The following is a 22,770-nucleotide window of genomic DNA, read 5'->3' on the forward strand; positions in this document are numbered from 1 at the left end:
GTCTTACATATGTTAAAGGTTTTTTTTTATATACACCCCCGTTTTCACATGTTTATGTTTCAGTTTTCAAGATGGACGTTTTTTCTGAAATGCGCTTAGGTCCAAATAATGATCGGTACGTTTGTTCATTGATGTGTTTTTAACTTCCCTAATCTACTCCTCAAGCTAATACGAATTGAATTGTGGACCAATTTGTAAGATACTTTTACTTGGCAGAAAGGTCAGGTTTATTACATTGCATACTAATTTTTAAAAACAAAATATGTATGTTTGTTATTTGTTCAGATGAGTAGATTTTATGTTGTTATCTCGATTTTTAATCAATATGAAATATACTATGATTTTTATTGTTTGTTCATTTGACAGATAATCCTGCTATAGATGGTATTGTTCATCTGATGAACTACCAAATACAGTACTCCGCCATAAATATTCGTAAAACAATAATGGCGGTCACGTCACGGAAGGGTAAACAAGATTTGACCGTCGTGTCAATGTCATAATCGGGATTGCAATGAATTTGTATATACTAGATGGTCATGTGGAAAAACATGTGGTTGTCATGTGACACGTGCGTGATGACGTCAGAGTCGTCTGCACTTACGTTGTAGCTGATGTAAACAAAATGGGTCGCATGGGAAAATAGCTGACATCTTATCAGAGAAGTCGTCTCGCTGCATTAAATGATGCAGGTTAAAGAAAAAGTGAAATATTCAGATTTATATTGTACCGGTATGAAAGAGAGTACTGTCTACAGTTTTTTAAGAGATATGAGCACCGGGGTGATATCGAAAACATTCGGCGAACAGGCAGACCAATATCATTTCATGAACGAGACATAAAAAACTTTCCGTTGTGTAAAAAAAACATCGTCGTAAATCTTTATCTGAAATTACTAATATTTTTAATGAGAGCATTGGTCGACCTTTCTCTAAACGAACTGTTACATTCTGATGGGTTCCACGTGCACAAGCGGTCAGTAAAGAAACAAATCCGTAACCGTGAGGTCAACAAGAAAAAACGAGTGGCATATTGCAGGGGAAATTTGCATAAAACTGTTAATGCACACTGTAGTAAAGTAATCTCCAGCAATGAGTGCAAGGTAGTAATTGGGCAAGATTCTAGTGTCAGTGTCTGGAGAACGGTCAGAGAAGAGTGGATGACGGATTGTATTTTCCCTCCATCTCAGCGCAAGTATAGTTAACTGATCTTGGGATGCATCACTTACCATGGTGTCGGAACTATTATTGTTGTTGAAGAGAACATAAATGCCTTAAAATACATTGACATTATTGACAATAACTTGTGACCAGTGGTTGTTCGTCATTTTCCAGATGATAACTTCTTCTTTCAGGATGATAATGCCCCCGTCAATCGAGCCCGATCTGTTCAAGATTTTTGTAAGGAAACAGGTCTAAAAAGCATGAACTGACCAGCTCAGAGTCCCGACCTCAATTATATTGAGAATTGTTGGTGGGTATTAAAAAGGAAATTGCAAAAACGAACTCAGAACATAAATAATACCAAAGACCTGGAACGTATAATTCATGACATATGGGACAAATTAATTGTTACTTACCTAAAATCGTTGTATAACAGCATTCCTAGGAGGATTTTACGAGTAATGAGGAACAAAGGAAACATAACTAAGTATTGCAGTAGGATTTTGTTATTTTGTTACTTGTTAAATAGCTCCAAGTTTTTTCAGGTGCAGATTTACATTGACTGGCGGCCATTTTGTTTTTACGAATACTTATGACGGACGACTGTAGTTCATATTTTTGCTTTTGGTGTTTCTACATGAGTAGGATGAACGCAATTATTGTGATTTAGTTGTTGATGATTTGTATTGTGTGTTTTTTTTATCATGAATTAAACCTAAGTTATTGTTTGTACGTTTTTCCAGAAGATGTAAGAATTGCTCAATTATTTGTCAACTTTATTCGATAAATCGTATGTGTTTTTTTTTTTAAATAGTCATGAAGTTTACAATAGGCTATATTTAGTCGTTTGCCTTTTAAACGGATGATAATGATTATGATTGACGTGTTTAACGACCTTGGATGTCTATATAGCTCTCTCACGGTCGGATCAGTGCCCGAACACGTTTTGTGAAGTTTTTTAATGTTTTTGTTGTTGTCAAATTGAAAACGACCTTCAATTATCTTTGGGAAATTAATTTGATTTTTACCTAATATGTACATCTAGTTTGGTTTGTTTACAGTCTACTTTCTTTATAGCGGCTGCTTTCATGGCCAGATTTTTCTGCTGTGCAACCCATAAACCATGACGATGACAAAATACTGGTCAATGAATCTGGAACATAATAATAACGATTACAGGAAGCATTATCAGGACCAAAGACATGTGACAGTGAAATGGCGGTCCATTATCAAACACTTAGGATACAAACCCTTGAACGTCAGACGGAGAAACACTCCCTCCCCTGGAGAGTATGCTGACGCTGGTGTTAACATTGACAACAATGTAGACTGTACAGCCTTGGATTGGTTTTTGTCATCGAAAATGCGTAAGTATGGTTCCGTCTACCAGTTAATCAACATCGTAAATAGCAGAAACAGAGAAGCTGACCCATCACGTCCTTTCAGTTCATATGATTAAGATGTGGAATGGATTGCATTTCAACGAAGTCAGATTATGGTTGCACATGTGAGGTATAGTTCTATTTGTGATCATTTGCATTGTCATGATGTAAACAATGAACTTTTACAATCTAAGATGTCGTACCTTTTGTTGCAGACCACATGTAAACTCTAAGATTACCTATGTTTATAGATAATTATAATATATTATTATGATCGTTCCATGTTGCAAATATATTCATCAGCTTATTTATATATCCAGATTTCTTCTGCATGTACGGTCGAGGAAAAACAAAAGTGCAGTCATTGGACAGTAAAAGACAGTTTTGTTTTGTTTAAAGTCCGTTCGTTTTTTTTTTGCCGAATATTTATATTTAGGATAAGTGTATGCAAATTAATACTAGAAAAAATAAACACTAGAAAATACTATTGGATTTGAGTTGTTGAAATTTATAGACTGACACTCAGATAGTAAATAAGAAAAGTCATAAAAGCATCGTACATTTCAACATCATAAAAGAGTGGCAAAAGATAGCAGAAGCACAGTCAAACTCATTGATCGTAAACAAACTGACAATGCAAGGCCTAAAAAGAAAAAGAAATTGGCAAGTTTGAGTGTTTAGGTCACTATACGTTATGGACCATCCTTGAAATAATAAAATGTAGCTTCACAATAAAAAAAAAAGTACAAGCAGATAATACAGCTGAAGGTAAACAACATGAATTGCTACATGAAGAATAAGACACAGGGTATACGTATCATGATTTTTGCGTGCGCAAGGACTACTCATATTTTCCGCTTATAGTTTCCGTTAATACCTTTACATGCATTTCTTGTTTCAAAATTGATAAGGTGTTGAAAGTATATTCTTAATGCAAAAACGAAAAAGGAGATGTCGTTATTAGTGATTGTGTAGTTTCAAACGTTTGATTAAAATAAAATGTGTATATCAGTGTGGATTACACATAGGATATAGTCAAAGCAGCTAATAATGGCAAAGTTTATATATATTATATTTCAAAATGTAGTCCTCTCCTATTAGTTTCTTGTGTCGTCTCGGGTTTGATATTTTACTAAGTAAATGAGAAAAAAGAAAATAACATATGAAGACACATTCTGCAGAGATCACAATGTGCAAATATTCTGTTGTTGATGATTCAAAGAGACTGTTGTTGTTTGTCAAAACGGTACTACCTGAATATCCCCTACCCCTTCGGTTTTCTTTCTGCAAGGTTTTGTCGCTCTTTTTTTTCGTTTTTTTTTCTGTGTGTTTTGAGTCCATAGTGTTTTTTAAATGTTACCGAAACGTTATTGGGTCTCCATTTTCTTCTGAAAAATATTTTTTTATAAAACGCTCACTGCGAACAAAATGCGAATCGGACACACGATTGATTTGTTTGACAGCTAAAATGCAGAATTGTCTTCCTTTTTTCTGCTATCATATTCATCGTCGTTCATAAGCGAACTGTTGCATTACATTCATATTCAAGCAATAGCAGCAGACTTAAAAACAACAACTTGTAAAACCAATGCTGTAACCTGCAAATGATAAAAACTATTATAAACCCCTATTTCATGACGGAAGTTCTAGACTCGTACTTTGTACACAGGATAAGGTTTAGGTTGTTCATGGCCCTTGTATTGCGGCATGATCTTTCAAATTTTAGAAGCATTACTTTATTGCTTTCTCATTTTGATTGTAGTTGAAAATGATGTAAGGAAGAATAGGAGCAACACCAGAGGTCAATTTTGATATTCCAAAGACGGACGAGGATAAATCTTATGAAATAAGAAATTCATAAAAGCAACAAAAACAAGACTTACAACGAGCAAAATTAACTTATTGATAAAAGAGGTAATCCAAAATCATGAGAAAACTGGCCGTGATATGATAATATTGCTTTAATTAATGCTTAAGATATACTTAAGATTCTGTTATACCATCGAAGTAGTACCTATTTCATAATTATATTTTTATTTAACTTTTTACTTCATAAATGTCGCAGTTTGTTTTATGATATATACAGATTAGATATTTTTTGTTCCAAATTAGACCCCCAGGTGAGAAATCACAGTACACTCTATGATACAAATACGAATTGAAGGGGTGTAAGGGCAGATCCAATCAATTTTAAAAGGAGTATCCCAACCAAGAAGGTAGTGCAAAATGGGGGTTCCAACCATATGTCCCATTCAAATACATTGATCGTCCAAAAAGGGGGCTTCCAACCCACGAAACCCCTCCCCTAGATACCCTTGAGTAGAGACGATTCTGTGAATGGGTGGTGTTTAGGTACGAGGGAATTGAGAGTCGTGCAGGAACCAGATGACGACGGTAAAAAGGAATGATTTCTGCTTCTCCTAAAAAAAGGTAAGGGGAGGCAAGAGGTAATCATTCCATGTTCACCCCTCCATTACAAGGGTCAGTGGATTAAATCACTTAAATAATTGAATAAATCTTAGTTTAGGTTTCCTGTAATAACTTAAAACAGTTTCGTTGAAAGTAGTACTTTTTAACATCACAAAAACTTTACATGATTAAAAATTTCAGCTTTATCTTATTTTTTTACGACTATGATGTAGACGGGACAAATTATGGTATGCCGTTGTTTGACCATCTGTATGTTGTCAACACGCCGTACAATAACTACAACATGTTTTATGAATTTCTGAATATAAAAACAATTGATATTATTACAGAAACCTTCCTTTTAAAATTTGTTCTGAGATAAAAATGTAATAGTACTTCTCTTATGCCCAGATACTACTTCTGCATGAAGCCGCACTGTACCTGCAGTACCATGAACCTCTGATACTTTGTTAAAAAATGTAGTCATCACTGCAATTTATTACTACAAAAGAATGATTTACTTTATAAACAGTGAATTTAACTGATTTGAAAATAAAATAAAATAAAACAAATTGGTCAAGAAACGTCAAATACACGATTGTGTTGTCATATAATTTATTAAGTTGAAGGAAGGCTAATAACTTAGTTTACATGCGGTTTTTTTCTATTAACTATTACTTTTTTTTATTTCAAATCATGTCGAGAAAACCGGTAAATCTTTTATAATAATTTCGATAGGAATAGGGATTTTTTGTACGGGTGACACACAATAGAACAAGATAATTATGAATTGATTTCAAGCTTTTGGTTAATCGTTACACCTAAGATTGCCTTAACCCGAAGGCCCCGTAAGTAAGGTTACGGATTTTTTTTCTAATTTAAGTCCAATGTTGGAATAGGATGACCCCACCACCTCCCAACTTTAAATCATAAAAAATGTCCATTGACAAAGCTTTTATAAACACTAGAAAAACATGATAGCTATAGGCAATTGCCTTAGGTTGCCTGAACCAATGACCCAGGTGGGAAAAGTAACGGAGTTTCAAAATTTAGGTAAGTTGACCCTACAACCTCCCAATTTTAATTCATAGAAAAGACCCTACGGCAAATCTTTTGTCCACACTATGTACCATTGATAGGCAATTGCCTAAGGTGTCCTTGGTTAAAAAAACCCAAGTGGGGAAAGGTACGAATTTTTATTTTATTGAAGTCTAAAGTTAGGGTAGGGTGACCCACCAACCTCCAAACTTCAATTCATAAAGAAGTCCCTACGTAAAAACTGTAGTCCACGTTAGGTACAATTGATAGGCAATTGACTAAGGTTGCCTGGAACCAAAGTCCTAGGTGGGTAAAGTTAAGGATTTTTTATTGAAGTCCAAAGTTGGTGGAGACTGACCCAACCAATCCCAAACTGTAATTCATTATAAAAGTCCCTACACTAGAAACAAATGATAGGCAATTGACTAAGGTTGACTGAACCCAAAGACCCAGTTGGGTAAATTTACGGAATTTTTTGGATTGAGGTCAAACGTTAAGAAAGGATGACCCTACCATCCCCTTTCTTTAATTCATAAAAAATTTCATTGCGGCAAATTTTGTGTCAACACTAGGTACAAGTGATAGGCAATTGTCTACGGTTGACTGGACCCAAATATCTATATCTACAGTTACGTATTTTTGTTGTTATTGAGGTTCAAAATTTGGGTAGTGTAACCCTTCTTTAACTAATAAAAAAAATATACGGCACAGCTTTTAATCACTAGGTCCAAGTGATAGGCAATTGGTTAAGGTGGCCAGGACCCACAGACCCAGGTAGGAAAGGTTAAGGATCTTTTTTCTACTGATGTTCAAAATTCTGGTACACAGCTATTTTTGTATAGGTACTATTTCTGTACCAAAAATTTGAAGTACTGAAAATGTACTTTTGATATTCAGAACTATTTTGTTACTTAATAATAATTGTATTATTTAGGTAAATGCACCACCTGTATTTTGCAGTACTTGATTCGTACTTGAAATTTAAGTACTACGGAGCTCCCTTTCGATTTTAATAAATTTAAGATTTTACTTTTCCGAGTTACAGGGGTTTTGTTATTCATAAAAGAGGTGATTTTCCAGTTTTATGTCACATTACTAAAAAACGCTTTCAGTAGTTCACTTGAAATTTTGGTGAATTGTTTATAGATGTTGATGTAATCTTCCATATTGATTTTCATAAATTTCAAATATGATATTGAGAAGAAATTGAATTTTATTTGTTTATAGTCTGACAACAGATTTACTAAGTATTGTGCAACAGCACAGTGTATTGCACAACAACAATAGATCTTTAATTAGATATAATCTTTTATTCATCAAACCAATTTATTTGACTACATTTATTCAGAAACCGTTAATATGTTAAATATTTTATCACAATCCAAACTCGGACCTATATCAAGCTTGATTAGTGTGTCTTTTTTGTCCCAACTGCAGGGTTGGAGTTCTACGGGCGTATCCAGCTGCTCTCGGCGAAGCAATTTCTTATTTTAATTTTTGACAATTTTTTAAAGTATATGGTGCACCTAAAATTAAAAAAATGCGGATTTAATTGCGGCTACATGTAGTATGTAAATCAAACATCAATGTTCTTACTTCAAAAAGAGGGGCATACAACATATGTAATTAATGTGTGCATGAAGTGACAACAACTTGCTAGAAACTGAAAGTTGTTACCACAACTAAATATGTTTATTTGGAAAACATACAGGAACGTATATTCACGAAGCACTGAAAGCACATTGGCCAATATGAAGATGTTATATTAAAAGCACTGTCTAATAACTAAATAAAATCTATGAATGGTTGGCGCTTATTTAAATTAGTGTCTCCTCCCTCCATGACAATCTTGGAGACATTGAATAAAGGACACTGCTATTTTAGTGTTTTGTACAGTTTTGCTGTCACTGTGCACCACATGTAAAGTTCATCATTGTACCCTAAATGAGAAAAACAGAGACCTCCTCATGTCAGAAAAACCTTCAAACCTCCAAACATACTATCCACATTGATTTGTGTCAACACTTGTTATCAATAAAATAGATATTTCATGAAATAACACAAACCTGGTATATCAATTGAAAGTCTCAATATTTCAAATGTTATATTTTCCCCCGATTTAAAATAAATCAGTTGACACGTTACAAGATTAAATTGATGCACACAATATATGACTAAAATCATTAAAATACCAAACAGCACAGCATATTACATCAATCAGTTTAACCTGACTTCTCCGAATTGTATATCAGACATACAAACAAAGACAAAAAACACAATTGTATATATGATTTCAAAAGATATATGTGTTGATCTTCTGTTCCCAACCCCATTCACTCGATTTCCCTCAATCAAAAGAGAAAACAAATCAATAATCGTATTCTTCCAGCGTTGTATTTAGCTTTCGAATTTAAAAATGCTCTCACTTTGTTGTGTCATATGTTTAAGACAATTACAACGTCTACTACTACTACTGCTCATCATTTCAAGACTGAAACGTACCCTGAGTACTGGTACTTATTCGCAAGGAAAGTTGTTTTGATGAATGCAGTATTGATTATTAACCTGTGCATGAAATATAACAGACAATATGCAGAGTAAGTTATTAAGTTTTTTTTTCTTGTGCAGACTTCAAATTAGCTTTTAAATAATTGTTATTACTGTTATAGGTATAATAGACCTCAACTTTGAAATATAAAAAACTCTGCGATTATATAAAGTAAGATCATCCCAAAGAATTGAATATGGAATGGAGGAAATATAGATTCTAATACTGATATATGATTATGTTAAGGTAACACGATACCGAATGACGTTATATGCGACGAGTTATCGTTCCTGACGATATTGAATAACGTTCACACATACAAGCAGAGTCTAGATTCTGCAATCACAATTGATTAAATAATAACAATCCTTTTTTTTTTTGGTAATTATGTGACATTTTGAACGGTAAATTTCTCAAGATGTAGAGTGCCGAGAGTTTTGATGCAATACGTAACGGTTATTTGACAAAGATTGCTTTATCGCTCTCGGGTAATTCTCCTGCTCATTGTTAATCTTTAAAAAGTGTTATTCTACTTTTTAAATATTCTGTTTCTTTGATATTTAAGAATCTGCACGATTTATCTATATATGTTCTTTTGCATAACAGAGTTTTATCACTTTATGTTATTCTTGGTTTATTTTTGCGATAAAAACTTATTCATGATTGACGTCGTATCCCCATGCAATTTTGATTTTAAAGTAGAATTCTAATTTATAGAAGCTTAAGATGATGTTTGAAAAAACGGGTAATACATACAACTATGAATTCGTTTTAAAATTGTCATAAAAAAATCCACTCGGACAAAATTGAAATTTACCTGGATGAGAATGCGGATATAATTAGGCGAAAAAGAACAAGCAGACGTTGAAAATTGTACAGAAAATATTTCTTCCGACAGGCAGTAAAACGCTTGCCAAAGTGGGTATCCGTTTGGCTGTGCTGGATGTATAACGTTTGCAACCACGTCTTGTCAGACAGGGGTGCGACGCTCTTTGCACTTTAAGGACCCGTAGGGATCCGTAGGTAGCCTGTTTGCAAGACAACATTTCTGTCCCTGTTCAATTTTCCAGTTTCGGTCCAAATGTCCCTGGCCATCATCCCGGATGGCCTGCCTGTATTGCAAAACCTTCCTCTTGTATTTATTGTTAACTTGTTCTCGTCCTGGACATGCATAAAACATTTACCACTGGACGTTAACCAAACAGCAATTCAATCAATCAATCCTACAATTTACACCCGTAGCTTGAAACTTAAAAGTTGTTAAAATTTGAATCATTTCCTCTATTTTTTCAAAGAAATCGACATAGTTTTAAAAACGTAGACCGCGTGATCTCAAGATTTTTTTTGAAAACAATTTTTCACAAACGACAAAATGTTGACTTTGTGAAATTTTGCATACAGTTTGCAAGATGTATCCGACTTGCTGAGCAAACAAGTCACACATTTACACCACACAGAGTACACTATAACAATGTATCTACCAAGTCAGGAAATATGACGGCTGTTTTTCATTCTTTTGATATTTTTGAGCTGATGATTTCGTCATTTGATAAGGGACTTTTTCGCTTTGAATTCTTCTTGGAGTTTTGTTATTCTACTTTTTAGAATGTGTATTTTATCTGTATCGTTTTTTCCCTCATAATTTACGCAAATAACATAATTTTAAACTTTGTTTGACTGGTGAATCAAATGTATTTTCAAAAATGTATTGTATCGTCTCTAAAATTGCATGAACTATATGCCACTGAACGTAAAACAACCATCAAAACGAACAATTAAAAAACTGAATCAAATTGTTTGAAGTGCTCTATTTTTGGATGCAGCGATGATACCTCCATTGTCTAAAACGATGGAGTTAAAAATCAGTAATAAGAATGAATCTCAAGTGAAATTTTTCATGTAATTTTCCTGTAGACTTTACAAAAATCTGAAGGTATTTTTCATGATTTTAATTAAACTTTAGAATAAAGACATTATTTTAATAATTTTATTTAAAAAAAAAACATAACGTGAATTTAACGTGTACAAATTCCTTGATGTATGCATGAACTATTATCATATATAATATTCACGTGGAACCAACCAGTTCAAGCAAGTTTCAAGTATATGCTCGTTTGATGTGAAAATCAGACGAGATTAATGTTATTTCATATGAATAAAATTCCATGTGCAGGACGAAATAAATTATATCTGTAGAATTTTATATTGCACAACTCGAAAATTTACCACGGGTGTTATACAAAAATGAAATATACTCATTCACATCCCGACACATAATTTGTTTATCATTTCTCTGAAAAAGGATAACGCTGTATTATGTATACTATAACGTCACACGTTTTTAGTCACATTCTAGGCCTATCGGTCAACTGTAAAGCCATTTATCTTAAAAACAAGGATGGTGACATATGAGTTTCTATACGTGTATGGATTCAGTATGCAATCCTGGATTTTATGTTAGTTTTTTTTTTTTCTTCGTATATAAGAAAATAGACATCCATTGGAAAATTTTAAAAGGTAAGCCAATAAAAGGCATTTTCCCTATATTATTATATACCTAAGTAAATTGTCGCCAAAATTGACGTTTTCCTATGAAAATTACAAAGAAAACAAAAATGGTAACCCACATTTGTTGTATTACATATTACATATTCCGATGTAACTCGATTCAAAGAACATGTATGCCAAAAAGTTTGGAAATCGGGAGATATGCCATTCGGTATCGGGTTACCTTAAACTGAGATGGTTGAAGTAAAACACAAAAATTATCAAAGCTACCTTGCTTATAATTTTGTACGTCAGGCTCGTGTTTCTACATAAGACTTATCATTGACATTTAAAAAACGAAAATTTAGAGCATGTAAAGAGCCAAATCGAAAATACAAAGGTGAAGAGCATTAAAAGCCGAAAATTCCGAAAAGCTATGACAAATAAGACTATAGTAATTAATGCTTTTCGAATCATTTGATCTTTTATAAACACATGAAACAGTAAACAGACAAATAATATTATATAAAATTCTGATCAGGGGTGGACTTTATGAAACCTCAGTTGAGGTTTACTGTACTTACATTGTTTCACAGGAGTCTGATATTTTAGTCTTATGAGCTTTTTTGTGATTTAACAAGATCACTTTTTTTTTCTCTTTTAGAATTGACAAAAGAACAAAAGCCCAAAAGAGAGCTGACAGAATTATGGCTGCACAAGAAAGAAAAACTAAAGTCAGTTTTGATGTTTTTTTGACAGACGATCCTAAGAGTGTGAACAGGTATCAGAGTACAAATGTGCCAGAGGTTAGTCGAATATTTTGCTACAAAAGAATGAGTATTCCTGAAAAGATGAATAAAAGAGGAACCAGTTGATAAATATATAATGAAATGCTTGATTTAAATTGTATTTTGTTTAGCTCTACTAATGGATGTATTAAAATCAAAGGTACCAGTATTATAATGTAGTACGCCAGACGCGCATTTTGTCTACATAAGACTCATCAGTAACGCTCATATCAAAATATTTATGAAGCCAAACAAGTAAAAAATTGAAGAGCATTGAGGATCCAAAATTTCTTTAAGTTGTGCCAAATAATGCTAAGGTAATCTATGCCTAGGATAAGTAAGTCTTTAGTTTTTTGAAAAATTCAAAGTTTTATAAACAGGAAATTTATAAAACAAAATGACAACATTATTGATATTCATGTCAACACCGAAGTTTTGACTACTAAGCTGGTGTTATCCTCGGGGACGAAACGTCCACCAGCAGTGGCATGGACACAGTAGTGTAAATAGTTATCAAAGGTACCAGAATTATAATTTAGTACGCCAGACGCGCGTTTCGTCTACATAAGACTCATCAGTGACGCTCATATCAAAATATTGATAAAGCCAAACATGTACAAAATGGAAAAGCATTGAGGATCCAAAATTCTTTAAAGTTGTGCCAAATAATGCTAAGGTAAGCTATGCCTGGGATAAGAAAATCCTTAGTATTTTGAAAAAAAATAAAGTTTTATAAACAGGAAATTTATAAAACATGACCTCATTCTTTTTTTAAATGTAATTAAATTGAAATTTTAAAGATTATATAAATATTTCTTAAAATTTGCCCATTCACAAATAAGCAGTAAAATGAAATAAGCTTGAATGATGAAGATGGAAAGTTCTTTTTTCTATGCATTTTGAATATTAGAAAAGATAGTTTAAGAAAAAAAAGATGATTTTGATTTAGTCGTTATCTTTTATTTCAAGCATCAACAGGAGCAGATATAAAACCCACTGTTGATTTTTCCACAATACAAGTACCTGCTTTTGATATCCATGTTACAGTGAATGATGGAGACACTACAGTGGGGTCGAAGGTTCTTAGCGTTTATGTAAAAAGTAAGACATCTGATTTAAAATGATTTTCATGAAAAAGATATCATAAGTATAAACAAATTTTTTATAGTGGATTTAGTAACAAGTTATTGCAACTTAAATTAAACCTTTTCTACTTTGCAGATGCCAGAGCTGCCTTGTAGCATCAATAGCCTGCTCTTTGTCGAAATCTACAAGGGTGTCTTTTACTTGCAAAAGACATCGCTCTCTTTTTTAACGCGAGTCAGACATTTATCGTCCTCTTCCGACTGACAATCATCGCTTCATCAAGACCATAATTGCAAATGGTGTCAAGGGAGAGCCGAAATTCAGTCTCTGAGATTTTTATTTGTATTTCTATGCTCGTATGCAACATTGTTTTTATACTTGGATAAACTCAGGACGTTTTGTGGCATGAAACCTATCCTAAAGGTTATTTATAAGGGTTTGGTTTATCATATATTTTTGTTTACCGTTAATCCCCTTTTAAATGAAACATGACAACGAATTACATATTGTTGCCTGGACAGTGCAATAACGATTTCATTTACTTGCTTAATTATACGATGCATTTTTTTTTAAATTCACAAACAGTCTTTTGATTAGAAGGTAGTGAAAATATACTTACACATGGATGAAATAACTTATTCTTTGCATACGGCTTTTGACTTTCAAACATATTCAAGATTGTATATTAGTTGTTGCTTCCCAACTGTAATAATGTGGGTTCCATTTGTGGGTGTTGTTAAGAATACAACGCGTGGTTTTATTACCAAAGAATGACTTGCATCTCTGATGAGTTTTTAACTTCAGACTAGAAAAAGAATAGTTCTAGTATTCATTTGTGTCAGTATCACCTGTATAACACATATCTAAATATATGTTATTTAAAAGATCAACAGAATCCTGATATTAAAGTTTATAATAAAAATGTCTAAAACATTTTTCTTTCTATTTTCAAATAATTTGTGGTTTTTTGTTGTTGTTATATTCCTTCAATACTCAAAATTTATCTTAAATGGCTAAGTAGAATGACTTGATGATTGGTCAGCAGCTCAATGGTGAGGCGTTGTAATGTGTCTACATTTGCAGATATGTTAGGCACATTCTCATTGATTTCTTATACTTTGAAATACGATTTGGGTATGCTGACTAAGAGAGAGCGTGCGTGCATTCGGTTATGGTTTATGTTGAGTAAAGCATTCGAGATTTGTCGAATTCACAATTGAGATCATTGTTCAATTTTCATTTCTTCTGAGTATGGTCTTTGATTTCTGTTGTCTTTTATTTAATGAGGATGTATACGCCCGTCGAAATTTTGACGAAACGTATTGTGGTATACAAATGTCGTCCGTATGTTCGCCTGTCTGTCTGTCCGGCGTAAACATGTCGCACCTTAACTTGAGAACCACTCATCCAAATTTCACGAAACTTAAGATGGTTGTTTCTTATCATGATCAAATGATCTGTATTCTTTTTGGTGAAAAAAAAGCCTTCAACTTTTTGAGATACGGCACTTTATTCATTTTATTACGGAGCACCGATAGGGACACACAAAGAAAAAAATATATTATGCGCACAAAATAATATAATGTGCGCACAAAATAATATATTGTGCGCACAAAATAATATATTGTGAGCACAACTTAAATATATTGTGCGCACAAGATAATATATTGTGCACACAGTTTAAATATATTGTGCGCACCAAAATAATATACTGTGCGCACAAAATAAGTAGAACATTTTTTCACTTGACCATGACCTCATTTCATGGATAATTGAACAAGGTTAAGTCTTCGTGGTTAAGTCGGAATCTCAGATACAACATGCAATAGTTCTTCTATATTTGGTTGTATGGAACAATTGTAATGTCTACATGTCCACATGGCAAGTGTCATCTGATTTTGAGCTCATTTTCAGGGTTGAGTGGACCGGCAAAGTAAAGTTATTATGCTTGGGTCTATTTCCATGATACTATAAGCATTCAGTTAGATGTATTTGGTGTATGGAATGTTTATTTGGTGTACATGTAATTGTCTTTCTTGCAGTAACAATCTGACCTTGATCTTATATTCATGGTTCATTGGTCCATGCTATTTGATTTTTGTTTGGTCTGTTTTTCAGATACCATAAAGAATAAGTGAACTATATTTGTTTGGTGGAATAATTGTAAGGTATAAATATGTGTGTGGTTGGTATTAACTGACCTTGACCTTTTTATGTATGATTATTTGTCAATGATAAATATCTCAGAATTGGTCTATTTTTTAGATACGAAAGTAAAGGTATATTTTAACTATAATATTTTATGTACAAAATAATTATAAGGCGCGCGTGTCGTAAGAGTTTTTTTCTAAGACTCTATTTGCTATAGGTTAACTAAGTTCGTTGCTTGCAATGATTGTATAGCCTATATTGCTGTCTATAGGCGTTTATCTCGACTTGCCGCCCTGTACATTGGACACTTAATCGTAATGGTCATTCAATGTCATGCTTGGGGTATAAACTTCCTTTTTTACTTTAACAGAAATTCAATTATATATGAACACAAGAACAGACGAGACGTGTCAGTGTGTAAACTCTTGTTTGTTCAGTATATCTATGCAGACTTATATATGAGCAGTCAATTGTATGTGTGTTGTGTGGGATGATATCCTAGACTAAGGAATATGATTTTCATTTTTTTGCAATTGAATTTAAACTAGCTTCCAGTATTCGAACCGCGATACTTTGGTGTTTTGTGTCTTTTCTATTCTTTATTTTATAAATATATACATTTTCAACTATTTTTACACGTTTATCCTTTTTTGTGTGTTGTTTCAGCTTTGTCACAGTTTTGTTAATGATTCTCGTTCATAATCATGTTTAAACAATGACATTTTTTGTTTGCCTGTTTCAAGTCAGGCGTCCGTAATTTAATGCTTGCATCAATACCCGTCTGTCAAATTTGCTTTCGTTGATTGTATAAAATTGAGAATGGAAATGGTGAATATGTCAAACAATCCGCCAAAACAACAACCAACAGCCGAATGCCACCAATGGGTCTTCAATACAGCTAGAAAACCCCGCAACCAAAGGCTTGCTCCAGCTGGCCCATAAACAAAATATGTACCAGTTCAGTGATAATGGACGTCATACTTAACTCCAAAATATATAAAAGAAACTAAAATCTAAAATCATACAAGATTAACAAAGGCCAGACGCTCCTGACTTGGGACAGGCACACAAATGTGGCGGAGTTTAACATGTTTTTGAAGATATTAACCCAGAGGCTCCGTTTATACCACTAGCCAATGCAGAAAAAACAAACACACAGCAATCAGCACAGTAAAACTCTGTTCAAAAGAAGTCCGTGTCCGATGTCAGAATAGGAATAAAACTTGAAAAAAATGATAATGATACATAAATTAACAACGGACTACTATCAGTAACTGAATAGCCAGCACCAGACCTCAATTAAACTGATTAAAAATCTATAGCTATGTCTTAATCATATGAATATCAAGAACAACCCTTCCTGTTAGGTGTTGAGTATCATACCATCATAAAATATATGAAAAGAATTTGTATGAACTATTGTGTATATGTAATTGTCTCATCGGCAATCGCACTAATCATGATCAATCTCGCCACAAGTTTTTGAATAGATGATGCACCAAAACGGACCATATTTGGGAAATATCAATCATAATTGTTTTGTTTGTTTTCAAAATATTCCACTGAAGAATACATTTACATTTAACATTCCTAAATTGCTTTGTAACATTTCTGTTTCATAATGTATACGAACAACATTCTGTAAAATTGTAAAACGAAATCGATTATCATCAAAAATAGATGTTAATGACCTATTGTCCTCTCTTCTATTGATCAGAATGAAACTAAAACTTGACCTGAAACATTTGTACACAACTCTTAAAAAATTTAAATCATAATAAGCATACTGTTCTATGTCGGGAGCTTGTCGTTCAGTGTCTGTCGTTTATTGGTGTGGTTCATATCTGTTTATCGTTTTGTTATAGTCATTTTGGGGCCTTTTATAGTTTGCAGTTTGTTGTGAGCCTATGCTCCGTGATGAAGACCGTACTATAACCTATAATTATTAACTTTTAATAAAAGAGGGGCAAAAGATACCAGAGGAACAGTCAAACTCATAAAATTATAACTTTGATAGCAAGCTGTCTCATTGGCACTCATATTGCATCTTCTGATTTATATATGTACTCAGTTTTATCTTTAAATTATTTGATCACAACTTCATGGTGAATTTCTCATCACACCGTCACATTTCAATAACGAGCAATACATCTTGGATCAAAACCGTACTTAATCATGATCCAACATAGTCATATTTTATAAAGATATTGTACGTGTACGCAGTTTTTAGTGGACTGACTTGACTTACTCTTCACTTTCACAATGATATCTCAAAATTTAGACAAAACCACATAATTCATTTAAATTGATGACACTAAGAACTAATCATAATCTATAACCAAAACATGTACGGACGTAAAAACATTAAGATATAATGACCATCTATATCGTCGACGGGGCATAACAAAATCAAAGTCGTGAATTGAGCAACATGTCAGTCTTGTGCGAATCAACTTAAACAAAATCTTGAGATTTGCAGACATGAAGTATAATGCATAAGTGCCAATAATAGTTTTAAATTTGTTACAAGAAAACACGTAAAACAATATTATCAAAGTCTACATAAGTTCGATAGTGTCCTCGCTCTATTGCGAGGTCTGTTTCAAACCGTTCCAATAAACACTGCCCGATATGATATAATGTGGCAGCTTCCAACACATCTGTTAATAAACCAAGTTTCAGACGAAATACACTTATTAAGTATTCATGTCAGGTGCCGATAAAAAAGCAGTGATGATTTTGGCCAAAAGTTCGAGTATTTCCATGAAATCATGGTAATCTATCCCAATTTAAAAAGAAAATCTTTTGCATTTCTCCATTATGTCATGTTAAAAAGGAGTTATTAAAGCCCCGTTCCATGTATAAGGTCAATGAATTTAACGCACAATATATTTAAGTTGTGCGCACAATATATTTAAGCTGTGCGCACAATATATTTAAGCTGTGCGCACAATATATTTAAACTGTGCGCACAATAAAGTGTTTTTCTTTGCATGTCCCTATCGGGGCTCCGTACGTTATAACTAAAACAGGGGTGTGTTTATGATTTATGAGTATTGCTTAAAACTTTACACACATCTTAGTTATATTAATCTGAAGACCTGTATACTTTTTAGTGATGATTCAAAATTTTATTTTAGAGTAATGGAGGGTTTTTTTAAAAGGTGGAGGGGGGTTCACACCGTATATTAAAAACCATAAATGATTATTGCTTTAAAATTTACACACTTCTTACAGTTTTATTAATATATTTTAGAGATAAGGCACTTTATAACTAATACAGGGGTGTGTTTATGATTTATGATTATTGCTTAAAACTTTACACACATCTTAGTTATATTAATCTGAAGATCTGTATACTTTTTGGTGATGATTCATAATTTTATTTTAGAGTAATGGAGGGTTTTTTTAAAAGGGGGAGTGAGGTTCACACCGTATATTAAAAACCATAAATGATTATTGCTTTAAAATTTACACACTTATACAGTTATATTAATAATAAGATCTGTATACTTTTTTGTGATGATTCAAAATTTTATTTTACAGTTATTGAGTATTTTGTAAAAAAAGGAGGATTTCATGTGTCGCGCCGTATCTCAGAAACCATTTATGATTATTGAATAAAATTTCACATACAAGACGACGGGCGTATCATGCGTTCATGGCGCAGCTGTTTATTTTATTTCTAATTAAGTGTTTACCTCAGTGTCTTTTCTCCAATTGGTGCTTAAACAGAGATGGCAATTTTATTTTCTTGTTAGATCACAAGTTCTTCTTTCTTTCAGACATTAATGATATTCCGGTTTTCGCCAATGCTGAATCTGACTTAAAAATTGGGGTAGAAGAAAATACCGCTGTAGATACACTTTTATATACATATTTTACAACAGATCTTGATTCGGTAGGCGTCGTTACATATTCATGGACACCGACTACAAACAGTTACTGTGATATAGATTCAGCGAGTAAGTATTTCATTTGGTTAATATTATTATTCAAATTGTAGTGAACATCATTTCATCAATAAAAATCACCAATTTTAAATCATCTGCACGCGTTTGGCTTACATGTTTTGATACACTGATATTAAATAGTTAATTTATGGCCTGATATATATTCATAAAAAAACATTGACCTCATGAATGAGAAGTGACTCATTTATTACTCATTCTGAAAATGATTTACAGCATGGAATGACTCGTTTGTATTTGACCACAACACCATATTAGGGGACATTCATTAAGTAAGAACAAAAACAAGGGAATTTCTCCCCGTCTCACTGTTTCATTGGTAACTAAATTAACCTTTTGTCATAACACTACTTTTTTCAGGTGGACAGATTTCAACTATTGCAGAATTTGACTACGACAATCTGTTCTATGTTGGGTTTGCTACCAGCTTCCGGTTCGTTGTGAGAGCCACTGATACTAAAGACACTGCAACAACAACTGTCACAATCTCTATTGTAAATGTGAACGATGTTCCAACACTCAGTAATACCCATTACGTTTTAAATGACACAGAGAATGTGGTACGTACGATAATGTTTAATTCATGTCAATACCTTTTTACCATTTAATGCGGTCAAAGTTCTAACCAACATATATGTAGAAGGTTTTATGGATCTGTTTATACTTTCCAATAATGTATATGGTCTTAAACGCATGATGTTTTGGTTTGCAATCACTAAAAATGATTTAACACATACACATTTCCTTTATGCAATTCAAAAACATTGTTTTTCATACAGTTATGAGGGTTTGTATGGTGTACTTCATATAAGTTTTTTTTTTTATTGTGTAGACTTTTTTTCTTTACTCTTAATTTTTTTGTCAACTTTTCTCTATTCTTAATTCTTTTTTCTCCATTTTACACTATACTTAATTCTTTGTTTTGTCAAGTTTTCTCTGTACCTAATTCTTTTTCTCTATTTTTGTGTATTCGTAATTCTTTTTAGCCAATTTTCTCGATTCCGTATATATAAGCAACTTATTATTTTGTATTCCTAATTTATTTTTTATGTTTTTCCATTCTTTATATGTTTTGAATTTTCTGTAACCCAGCATTTATAGTTGAATCATATTCACCAACAACTGCTGCTTTGTCTTTGTTTGACTGTAATTTGATTAGCAATATTGATTGCATTTTTATAGCCCGAAAACTAGTAAACTCATTATTGAGTTTAAGTCTGATTGGTTTATACAGACAATTAGTATTTATGACTATAAAAGAGAAGATGTGGTATGAATACCAATGAGCTATATGTCACCTTACGGACTTCAACAATGAGCAAATCCAATACCGCATAGTCAACTATAAAAACCCGAAATCACAAATGCAAAACATTTTTTTAGAAGTGCACAATACAAAATATATTATAAGTACACCTACAAGTAACTGTTATCGAAGAAATAATCCATGTACAAAATACACGTAGCCCCAAATTGTGAAAACTAGTCAAAATATCCTTACGCCACTAGGTCGATAATTTTGCTACTTAGGTAAGGTAAGGTTTCAAACATATCACCAGCCAGTAGCCAGACCTTTGGTACTGGCAACACCTTACAAATAGTGTGTAATTTAATTTTTCTTATACACAATTTTGAGAAATTATTTTAAATTCATCAATGTAGACCCTTGCCCGGATTTGGCTATACATTTTGTGTTGGTTAAATAAGCCCTATAAATTTTGTATTTTCAAATATTGTGGCCCCAAGTATCACCAAAGAGATACCAAATTCGAAATGCAGAACCATTTGTACCTTTAAGGTGTGTCATTGTATTTCAGACCCGACAGACCTACATATTTGTAATCCTTTCCTTATGCAATGTTATGTTATTACAAATTTAATACACAGAGAACACGTTCCTTATAAGTTGAGACACACACACACACATACACACACACACACACACACACACACACACATTATTTTAATAAACCAATTCTTGATTTTGAAAGAAAAGAAAGGTATGTAATGTTGATTTCAGTTCTTTGTCATTCGAACCTTGCTAAAACAATCATTTTGTAAGCAGAAGGTCACAGATTAAGGAAGCTCATAACCTTAATATTGATAGTCTCACGTAGCCTTAAAGCACCCTTAACGGTATCTACATTTTTGATTATAAGGAAAACATTTTCTTTATAATGTGAATGTCAACATAGATTTCTCATTCGTTTATTACTGCATCATGAGTTTATCCAGCATATTTTTATTTCTATATTAATAGGAGTAATATTTGTGTAATTCAAATCCGATCTGTATTACTATATAAGTCATGTAACGTAGCAGTATATATCAAAACTAATATACGTTACATTGACTGTTAGATTATTATGTTGGTACAATGCATGTTAAAGAAATTTCCATTCCAGGGAGAAACACTTCTGTCATCACCTAATATTGATGCATCAGATCCAGAAAATGAAACTTTAAGATACACATTGGACTGTAATGGATATAATACAACATATTTTGAAATGGACGAAAGTACAGGCGATGTTTATTTTGGCGGCGATTTTGATTCTGATATTGGTCATCCACCGGTCACTGAATGCAATGTCACCGTAACAGATCCAGGAGGTTTGACAGATACAGCATTTTTAACTATAAACATAGCAGACACAAATGACTTTACACCGATATTTGAGCGAGACTACTACAATGTATTCTTATTTCCAACGGAAGATATTGGAACGATACTAATCAATGTCTCGGTATCGGATGGAGACATTACAGAAACTTGGAATACAATAACCTACGGCTTGGATCAATCAGGTTTAGGGAATAGCTATTTCAATATCGATGAAAATGGGACAATAACTGTGGCCATGGATATTTCTGCATCCTTTAATTACGGCCAGACAGTGATCTTGACTTTAAGTGCAACTGATGGTGGAGGACTTGTGGGATATTCTACCTTGTCACTGATTTTCCCAGAGGTAGGGAAAAGGGAAACGTATTGTTCTAAACATAAAAACTATCTATGCAAGAGGCAATAAATAAAATATAAACTAAAAATAAACTGACAACACCATGGCTAAACAGAAAAAAGACCACCACACAAACAATAGCACACAACACACAAAATAGAAAACAAAAGACTGAACCATTACAACAAGTTGGGATTATCTAAGGTGCTCCGAAGGATAAGCCTATCCTGACTCACAGGTGGCAACCGCCATGTTGCTCATGTTAGTACAAACGCGGTTATAAATGTAATTGACAGTCAACCAACTCAACTTTCATTGAAACCGACATAAAATACGAATATTTAGTTGAAATAGATATTTTATGAAATATAACCAAAAATATTATAAAAGAATAACATATCACATCGAACCCCGACTTCTCCAAAAAATACACCAGACATGCGCACAGAGAAAAAAAACCATATTTGAAAGTTAAATGTGTTGATTTTCTGCCCATCCAATACTCGTCCACATTATTTTCCTTAAACAAAAGAGAAACAAACAATTCAAATGGTCCCTTTTCACCGTTGTATATAGCTATTAATTTTTTTGAAATTCTCTCACATTGATGTGATATATATTTTAGACAACTACAACGTCATCAACAACTACTGAACGTCCTTTCAAAACTGAAACGTACCCTGACAATGGGTACTGGTATCTATTAGCAGGGATAGTTCTGATGATGAATGCTGTCCTGATAACAAAGCTGTGCATAAGATATTGCAGACCTTGTGCAGAGTAA

General features: G+C 33.0%; 1 protein-coding gene across 1 annotated transcript; it reads left to right on the forward strand.

Moving 5' to 3' along the window:
• Nucleotides 1–18,964: 18,964 nt before the first annotated feature.
• LOC143055283 (protocadherin beta-12-like) lies at nt 18,965–22,770 on the forward strand. The gene is made up of 4 exons (XM_076228417.1): nt 18,965–19,017; nt 19,384–19,583; nt 21,429–21,995; nt 22,612–22,770. The coding sequence occupies exons 3-4, from the start codon at nt 21,534–21,536 to the stop codon at nt 22,768–22,770; spliced, it is 621 nt and encodes a 206-aa protein (XP_076084532.1). The 5' UTR covers nt 18,965–19,017; nt 19,384–19,583; nt 21,429–21,533.

The sequence above is a fragment of the Mytilus galloprovincialis genome, chromosome 12, assembly GCF_965363235.1.
Source record: "Mytilus galloprovincialis chromosome 12, xbMytGall1.hap1.1, whole genome shotgun sequence".
Classification (NCBI taxonomy): Eukaryota; Metazoa; Mollusca; class Bivalvia; order Mytilida; family Mytilidae; genus Mytilus; species Mytilus galloprovincialis.

Excerpts from the sequence above, each read along its gene's own strand:
- LOC143055283 (XM_076228417.1), top strand. The coding sequence starts at position 21,534 with ATGGACGAAAGTACAGGCGATGTTTATTTTGGCGGCGATTTTGATTCT. Across the intron at positions 21,996-22,611 it reads TGTCACTGATTTTCCCAGAG|ACAACTACAACGTCATCAAC; the intron begins GTAGGGAAAAGG and ends TATATATTTTAG.